General features: G+C 40.7%; 1 protein-coding gene and 1 long non-coding RNA gene across 2 annotated transcripts; both read left to right on the forward strand.

Annotated features, from left to right (window-relative positions):
- LOC8069511 (nuclear pore complex protein NUP50A) lies at positions 1,857-6,644 on the forward strand. The gene is made up of 2 exons (XM_002439250.2): positions 1,857-2,100; positions 4,906-6,644. The coding sequence occupies exon 2, from the start codon at positions 4,924-4,926 to the stop codon at positions 6,304-6,306; it is 1,383 nt and encodes a 460-aa protein (XP_002439295.1). The 5' UTR covers positions 1,857-2,100; positions 4,906-4,923; the 3' UTR covers positions 6,307-6,644.
- Positions 8,573-9,647, forward strand: LOC110430609. The gene is made up of 2 exons (XR_002447981.1): positions 8,573-9,220; positions 9,315-9,647. It is a non-coding gene; the product is annotated as an uncharacterized LOC110430609 (long non-coding RNA).

Here is a 9,647-nt window from a genome sequence, read left to right on the forward strand (position 1 = left end):
GTTGCAGTAGATGTGCTTTGAATGTTGCAGTAGACTTTTTTTGATGTTGCATTTTCATATTTTTGTTTGTTGCATTAGATATTCTTTCCGATGTTTTAATAGCTATTTTCATTTGTTTTAGCAATTTTTTCTTTTATGTTGCATTTTTAGATGTCCTTCGATGTTTGCACTAGTCTTTTTTCATATTGTAGCTAGAGGACAGACTATGGTGGCGACCTGGTGCTTGGATCGGAGGTGTTAGGTTGGCAAATTTGGGGCGGAGAGATCCATGCACGTGATGGTCGCTGTTCTTCTCTGTGTGGGTGCGGGGTGGGAGTCACTTTCTGTGGGAACGACAGTGGGCGGATGTGCTAGAGGGCAGTGAGGTGAGAGACGGAGCAGATCCTGTATCCGGGCTCCTTATGCGAGGAGCGGACGAAGAAAAATTCTCCGCGCGGGCTGAGTTGGTTGGGGGCGGATGGTTTTATTTTTTTTTCTCTGTAGGTGCGGGTGGAGAGCTTGGCGTCCGGACGGGCTGCTGATGCCGGACGTCCGGGCGCTAGCAGTACCGTTTTTTTAAGCAGATGGATTCTGCTTGGATGGTAGTTGGTAGATAGAGGGTTGAAAGGGTGACTTGCCACTGAATCTGATGGCGTCTTTGGGTCTTCAGCAAGCCTCGTTCATCTTACTTGCCTAGCTAGAAAACAGAAAAACAATCATATTTGGTTTCTCAGCCAATGCGTCCTAGGGTTTGAGCTGGCAAGCTTTTGCTTGCTTTCTCCAAAGAGCCATTTTAGCTTGCCTGCCCTGTTAAGACGAGGCTTGCTCTTATGAGCAAGGTGAGGCCAGCTGAATAATAGAACCAAACATGCCATCCATCCGTTACCAGATCATGGCCTAATCCACTAATGAATCTTAAAAAAATTTAACAAAAAACCAAAAACCAAACTAAAATAACCAGAACCAAAGTCTATGTACTCAAAACCAAAAAATTCGATCCAAGATTCGGTTTCAAAGGAACCAAAATTATTTTGGTTCTTTCGGTTCTAGTACTCGGTTGACCGGAATAAACGAAACTACGAAAGGACTAAGGCCTCGTTTAGTTTCCAAAAATTTTCAAGATCCCCTATCACATCGAATCTTTGTACACATACATGGAAGCATTGAATATAAACAAAAATAAAAACTAATTGCACAGTTCGTCTGTAATTTGCGAGATGAATCTTTTGAGCCTAGTTACTCTGTATTGGATACTAACTGCCACATACAAACGAAAGTGCTACAGTAACAAAAACAAAAAATTTTCGCGAACTGAACAAGGCCTAGGCCTTGTTTAGTTCTAAAAAATTTTAGGAAATCGACACTGTAACACTTTCGTTTGTATTTGACAAATATTATCCCATCATAGACTAACTTAGGCTTAAAAGATTCGTCTCGTCAATTCCGACCAAACTGTGTAATTAGTTTTTATTTTCGTCTATATTTAATATTTCATGCATGCGTCTAAAGATTCGATGTGACGGGGAATCTGAAAAATTTTGCAAAATTTTTTGTGAACTAGTTCACCCAAAAAAACCAAAAAGTTTTCAAAATTCCCGTCACATCCAATCTTTCGGCATATGCATGAAGCATTAAATATAGACGAAAATAAAAACTAATTACACAGTTTAACTGCAAATCGTGAGACGAATCTTTTGATTCTAATTAATCTATGATTGAAAAATATTTGCCACAAACAAACGAAAGTGCTACAGTAGTGAAATTCAAAATCTTTTCGCATCTAAACAAGGCCCAAATAACCGAACTTACAGTCTACGGGCCTACGAGAATACAGCCCAGCCCAACACTGGTAAACCCTACCTATATTCTCCACTCCCCTCCCATCCCCGCCGCGCGCCGCCCCGACTCAAGCCGGAAGTCCCCGCCCCTATCCCCTACTCCCCTCTACCGAACGGTGCTAGGCGCGGCGCTCACGGCGGCGGCGCATCGCGCGGGAGGCGCTCGGCGTCATCGTCTCGTTCCCCTGGAAACAGCCGGGCGACACCGTCCGCCGAGCACTATCGAAAAAAAAAAAGAAAACCCTAGCCAGCGGAGCGGCAGAAAGCCTCTGTGATTTTTCAGGTATGGCTTTGGATCTTGTTTTCTTCCCGTTAGTCTTTCATGATTTGTGTGGCCGGCGGCTACAGGTTATATAGAAGTAGGAGCAGATCGACGGATGTGTGGTTTATGTAGGAGCAGAGTATTCTGGATGGTCGGGGTCTGGAATGTTAATAACTGAACTATGCTGTGTTGTTCACCTCAGTGCCAGTAGATGACTACTATTTCACCTTCTAGCTAATTCCAGTCTCTGATGAAACTGATAACATCTGTCTACTCATTTACAATAGGGGTTTGGGGGGTACTTCAGTGCGTTTACAGTTTACATGCTGGTCTGGGATGCTTCTGATGTTTCATCTGCAATCGATCTGGCTCCATTTGCGCATTTGTTTGTTTATTATTTCCTTTTTCAAAAGTATCTTACAATAGTTTCTGTGTATCTAAATATTCTGAAAGCTAGAAGTAAATATTAAGTTGTTCGACGCGATTAGTTGGCCTTATCGTTTTGATCAGGGCTCTCATAAAGGTGATTGAGACAACAAAAATGGCAGCTCTAAACCTCTAACCCATATACCCATTTGCTCTAATGGTTTGTGGATGGACTGGTTCTTTGTAGCCATTTGCTCTTGTTTAGTACTCCATAAGAACCTAACATTTCGAAAAACAAGATTCACGAGCCAGCTCCTAATGAACTGAGACAACTTTGCTAATTGGTGAATTTGAATGAATTATTGCTGTATTCCGCTTTGTGTCCAGTGCTTGATGGCTTATATGGGCTAAGAGGCTTAGAGCTGCCATATTTGTTTTCTGAACCACCTTTATGAGAGCTACTGATAAAATGTTTTGAGAGATGGTTAACTGGAATATATCATCTTAATGAATGTTTGCGCAACTACATGAACCTTTGTTATATTGCCCAATGACTTTGCATGCCTGATTTTAATGCAAGTTTAGAACTTTATATGAGGGAGATGTTGGAAATGGATTAAAAGGGAATTGTAACAATAGCTCAAACTCCTTTTTAGTGACACATATACAGCAAAAAAATAATTTAGGCATTTACATGTTAACATATCTTGACAATCCAACAAATCATCTACAGAAAAGGAATCCATCAAACTATCTGCAGAGTTGCAATTGATATTTTTTTAATTCCATCACTTACCTCATCATGTTTGTAATCATTAAAAGTACCTTTTTTTGGGCTAATTGCTACTCATGTTGTTATGTCATTACATATAGCAAGTGGAATATAAGTCAAATCAGGGGGCATTATGTTAGTATATTGTTTACATGAATGGAATTATAGATATGATTCTTTGGCTGGGTTGCATTATGTAGTATGGTCCTGTTTGGAACTGCTTTCGGAGCAGCTTTTCACCAAAAAAGGGAAACAGTGGAGCAGCCAAATGAAACTTCTAGGCAGCTTCCTGGCAAAGCGCATCCAGCAAAACAACTGTGAGCCAGTTTTGCTTGTTAATCAGCCTGTGAGGAGCTTATCTTGGCCTTCTCTTGCCGTCCTCTAGCCACCCGAGTGCCTCCTAGTAGCCTGCCTCCATCGTGACGAGTTCCTCCCGATCAGCGTCCTCTCTGTCGATGAGTGCAGCCCCACCCTGCCAGCTGCCTCCTTGTTGATTGCCTCCTCACTGAGCGCCATCTCACTGATGAGCGACTCTGGATCAATGTGTTGCCCTCGACCACCACGTGAGCCGCCCCGCATCTACGCACACCCTTGGCCTTTGCCTCCCAGTCACCGATCGGCTGGGAGGAGCCCTGCTGCTTGCTCTCTCTTCTAGATTGAAAGAAGCTGGAAAAATAAAGGCATGTTGCTTTTTACGCTTCTCCCAAAAGTAGCTTTTGTGCACAGCTAGCCATAAGCTAGCTTTCTATAAGTTTAAGCCATTCAAAACAGGGCCTATATGTATATTTAGTGTTTTAGATTTAAGATTAGCTTGTACATCATTTCATCATATTTGAAACTTATTGAACATTTGAACTGTTTGGGTAGGTGTTTGTCCAGGCCCAGGGTTTGTCAGTGTTGTGCCAACATGATATTATTTTTGCAGCTAGATGGAACTTATTGTCTGATGCATTATGTTAAGCAATGTATTTTTCCTTGATCCATCATAAATTTTTGTTTGGTTATTAGCACTAGATGAAGATTTTAAAGAACTGTGTTTATTTTGGCTTAATATAGATGCATGTTCCATGTCATTTGGTCCAAAACACATGATATGATTGTCATGTTTTAATATTTGAGTGAGATTGTTTAATGCCATTTTTGGGTGAGATAGTTTATATGGATACCATTCAAGTTTTCTTTTGGCAATGTTCTGCCAAGATGATATTTCCTTTTTGCACTTTGCACAGAACTTAACATCTGATACACTGTCAAGCAACATATTGTTTCTTTCTTTAGATTACAAATTCTGTGGTTATTGATGTTAGATAAGTTGAAAAAACATTACTATTTTGGCTTAGGCAGAATCTCTTGCACTTGCACCATGTGTGTTGCTTGTTTGTCCTTGGCACTTCTTTGTTTCTATCCTATATAGGATAGGAAGGCCTTGCGAGATTTCATTTTCTTTTTGTCGATAGTTTGATGGATGGCCAAGATACCATGTTAACACGTAATTCCTGAACTATTTTGTTTCTGTTTATGTGTCACTAGGAAGCAGATTGAGCTATCACGCTAATATAAACCTTATCTTTAGATTTAACTCTACATTTTCATTTCTGAATTGTGGCACCCCACCTGTTATTATTTTTTGTTTGCTCATGGGACTACTTTTTACTGTTCCTAAGTTTGTTCTTTTGTTTGAATGTCAGGTGCTATCAACTTGGAAGATGGCAGATGAGGAACAAGCCCCAAGCTCTAGGAAGAGGGTTGCAGGTACCCAAATCAACAAGGATAATCCTGAGCCTGATGATGATGGACCAGAGCCAGAGATGGGTACATTTAAGAAAGCCACTGAGGAAGTTATGGCAACCCGGAGAATTGTAAAGGTTCGGCGCCAGCAGACTTCATCAGCTCCTTCTTCTAATCCTTTCTCTGCAATCAGATTTGCCCCCACTGATTCTGGTGCTCAAACAAGCGCCCCTGTCCCAGAGGATGTCAAAGCTGATGAGGGAAGTAATGGTAATGAGAAAGATACTTTGTCTGTGCCAGACAAGAATGCAGGCTCTGGTGTAAATACTGACTCTGGTGCCACAACTGAAGCACCACCTCAACCTGTTGAAACCAGTGACAAGGCAGAAGACACAAAGGATGAATCTGGTGGAGACAAAGTGGTAGTTGGAGAACCCAATGAAGGTAGCTGCATGCCATCTGAAGTTGAGGGCAAACCAAAAGAGGGAGATGCTGAAGAAACAGAAGGGGCAGATGAAGCTGGAAATAATGATAAAATTAGCAAGAATGATACTGAGAAGAAAGATGGAGGTGAATCAGAGACCAAGGATGGCCTGTCTGATGAGCAGAGAGATGCTGATAAAATTGGCAAGGATGATACTGAGAAGAAAGATGGAGGTGAATCAGAGCAGAAAGATGCTGATAACAAAGGGCAGGCATCATCAGCGGCACCCCTTTTCTCGTTTAAGAATCTGTCAAGTGGTCAAAATGCTTTCACAGGTCTGACCGGAACTGGATTTTCAAGCACCTCATTCTCGTTTGGCTCAGTGTCTAAAGATGGCTCAAGTGCTGGTCCCCTATTTGGGCTGAAAACTGATGGTTCTTCGTTCCCTTCTTTTAATCTTGGTGCTTCTAACAACGGGAGTTCCGCCACAGCGCTTGCTACTTCAGCAGAGGCACCCAAGAAATTTGCTATGACCGAGGGCCCTGTTGAAACTGGTGAAGAAAATGAGAAGGCTGTATTTACTGCTGACTCTGCTTTGTACGAGTACCTAGATGGTGGCTGGAAAGAAAGAGGAAAAGGTGAACTGAAGCTGAACGTCCCTGTATCTGGCGGCGAGAGAGCCCGGCTCGTCATGAGGACAAAAGGCAACTACCGGCTGGTCCTGAATGCAAGCCTCTACAACGACATGTCACTCAAGGACATGGACAAGAAGGGCGTGACATTTGCCTGCATGAACAGCATTGGGGAGTCGCCGAGCAGCCTTGCCACATTTGCTCTGAAGTTCAAGGACACAGCCACCAGGGAGGAATTCAAGGATGCGGTGGAGTCTCACAAGACAAGCAAGGCACCGGACGTGGCCGCCGAAGACGACGCCTGAGAACTCTCCGAAGGCAGCAGAGGTCTGAAGCTGCACTCGGGTCACGCTTACTCGTCCTTTGTAAGTGCCCAGGAAGGAGCCGAGAGATACTTTCTGTTATTCTTAAGAATGTCGTGTCATGACATGATGTCCTGAATTGTGTTTGCATACGGTTCCCTGATGCTGTTTTTGGAACAGTGGGTAGCCTGTCGTACTTTTGTCATTACATACGGTCATATAATCTTAGAATCCTGGAGATGAGACTCGTTAGATATGTTTGCTTATCCTGGAGATGAGACTAGTTAGTTATTATGTCTTGAATGAATGAATGTATGCAATTATGCGTATCTTGGTTATTATATTCCATGCACTCGGTGAATTTTAAAATTAACTAATTTCTATCTTAATCCACTCGAATAGGCCTTTGTTTTTTAAAGCTGATCGAGACAGACCAGGTTGTAATGATCTGTAATCAGAACGAACTTGTTAGAGCCACTCTAGCGAGGATTCAATTCAGCACACTAAGCACACCAAATTTAAAAACAAGAGAACCGCAGGATATACGACAAACTACGGCAATATGATGCAGGGATGAAAACGAAAATGATAAATGATAACGGTAAACAAAAAAACGAAAACAATAACGCTAAAAATAATTGGAAAAGAAAGCAAAAACGATTTTGCCTTCTTTCGATTGTTTTTGAAGATTTCCATATTTAACTAGTAATTTACCGTTGATAATTACCGATTCAAAGGTCTTTATTAATGATATATCTGACATTCATCTTAGGAAGTCTACGGGCTACAATCTCCAAGAGAAACTCTAATAATTCATGTATTTGATCACTATGCTATATTGAGTCAACTTGGAACATGATCGTTTGTATTATGGTTTTGTCAAGAATTGTCATACTGTTGCGTGGTTTGCTACTGTTTGAGATTTTAGATGGTGTGAACTGATATAAATCTTTTCATGTTCAACGGTTTGGCGTATTTATCGTTTTTAAGATATCGTTCTCATGTATTCCTATCGTTCTCGACATGTTTTCCGATCGACTACTATCATTTTTAAAATTACCGGAATATCGACGTCATATTCGTTTCTGATAATATCGTACCAATTTCGTTTTCGAGAAAAAAAAATAAAAACAAAAGTGATTTGGCCTTCTATCAATCGTTTTCATCCCTAGATGCAGGCATACTACCTCCACAAACGCTACCGACATACTACCTCCACAATATGATGCAGGCATGAATCAAGTTTATCCAATATGGAATTCAAAAACCAGGTTCTACGATAACAATCATTGGTTATTGCATCAGCTAATGAGGATTAATCAAAAGAGATAGCGAGGTACATTCTATAACATGCATACTTTGCATTCACATTTTTCCTTTCTTTCTAGTCTGTACTCATGTGTTATGCGAAGATCTCACAAACTAAAAAAAAATTGACGCATTTAGATTGGAATGCAAGATTGCCACCTTGGAGTCAGAGGTCCAGTCTGTAGTAATTCGGCACTAGCTGTTTAGGATGTGGTCACTCCTGAAATGAATCAGACAACAGTAATCGGAATTTCCTTGAAGTGAACTTTAGGAAAACACTACTTGGGAGCATTAACTATTTGATAAGTAAAAGATTTGCATTAAAATTTCTGTCTGAAACCTCATTCATACCATCTGATTCTTGAAGAAGTTAAAATAGTCAATGTATGTCTAAGTTTTGTCTGGCAAACATTTATAGCAAAATCTCATTCAGATATCATAATAGTGTGCATATATTCCACGATGCAGGAGCAGGTGGTGGTTCCTCCTGTAAAGGATCTAAGCAAACAAAGATCATTGATGGATCGACAGCAAGTATGTTCCCTGCTTTAATTTTTTAGATAATATTAATGTGACAAACAAGTTATATGTATCAAAGACACAGACAGTGAAGCATAATGAAGATTGATTCCTCACCATTTATTCCTCCTTCATGCTTCCACAGGAAAACCATGACGCCTGATTAAAAGTCTGGTGGAAGATAGGAGATTTGACGACAAAAAATCCATTGCAGCATGCATTGTCTACAAATAACTCCTACACTACACTGGCATTCATTTGAAGCGACAAGACTGAGATATTTGATCGAATCATCCAAAAAATTAGGTCATCAGTTGAGGTTGTTATCCACATTACATACCACTTAACCATTTCAGTGACACAAAACAATGTTGGCAAGCAAGAAACTCTATCACCTGCATACATTAATTTACAGGGTGCAGAAAGTTCTGGAGAGCTTAGTTATTGGTTGTCGACAACGTCAACTCTCTTCTACTTATTACAAAGCACTCTCAAAGCTACCAGTTCATTAAGTAAAGGAACAAATCACAGCCGGACCTCCATCCAAACTTCTTTTAGAATGAGTTTTGCAGGTCAAGTTTGACCTCGTGGTCCACCAAAAAGGACACTGGTAGACTGGTAGAGCACAATGTGGTAGTGGTTAAGGCCATAGTTCAAGCCTCCCATTGAAATTAAAAGATGAAAATGCTTAACGATGTATTTTTGGAATCATTGTAGTTCTCTATGGGGTTTCTGAAATTCTTTGCAAGGTTGGCATGACCAATAGTACTAGTACTATTGTTGCCCTTTATATATATGTAATAGTTTGCTGAGAGTGCTTGTTCACAGATCTACTTATTGGTCGATGAAGACATTGGTGGAGTCAAATCTAACAGAGAAAAAGACCCTACTTACTATTTTTCATGAAACAATATGTTGCATATTCATTTTAATTTGTCACCAGTAGTGGCTTTTTTTTGGGTATTGGTCTAAAATTTTTTATTACCTTATACTCTTTGCAGCCATTTTAATTGTCCCTGAACTTGGCCCAAGCACCAAGTTCGCATACGCTTCACACAAAGCGGTCTCTGAGTACAAGGAGGCAAAGGTGGTATGTTGCTGTAACAACAGATACTCTCAGCTGTTTGTAATTTAGTTCTTGTACCCTTCTCATCATAGTTTGTTTGTATGGCTGCATGGTTTAGTGACAGGGAAAAAAATGCAGCAACTGATAAGCACAGTGCTAGAGCTCTGGCGCAAAACTCAGGATGGCACCTTGCTGTCCAATTCGACCAGAGAGCTTGCAGCGGGGTTCTGTACCCACAAAAGTTAATTTCTAAGTATCTTCTGTTTGGTTATATTTGTTCCCTATTGGACTTACGATTGCATTAATATCTGGACACTAGAAACCAAGTTGTGGCAAAGCTATGAATTTCAAATTCATGTGGATGCCCTCATTTCGTTAGATCTAATTGCATCATCTAGAAACAGACTCAAGAATTTGATCCCAAGGTGAATAAATGCCCTCGTCCTATCAA

The sequence above is a fragment of the Sorghum bicolor genome, chromosome 9, assembly GCF_000003195.3.
Source record: "Sorghum bicolor cultivar BTx623 chromosome 9, Sorghum_bicolor_NCBIv3, whole genome shotgun sequence".
Classification (NCBI taxonomy): domain Eukaryota; kingdom Viridiplantae; phylum Streptophyta; class Magnoliopsida; order Poales; family Poaceae; genus Sorghum; species Sorghum bicolor.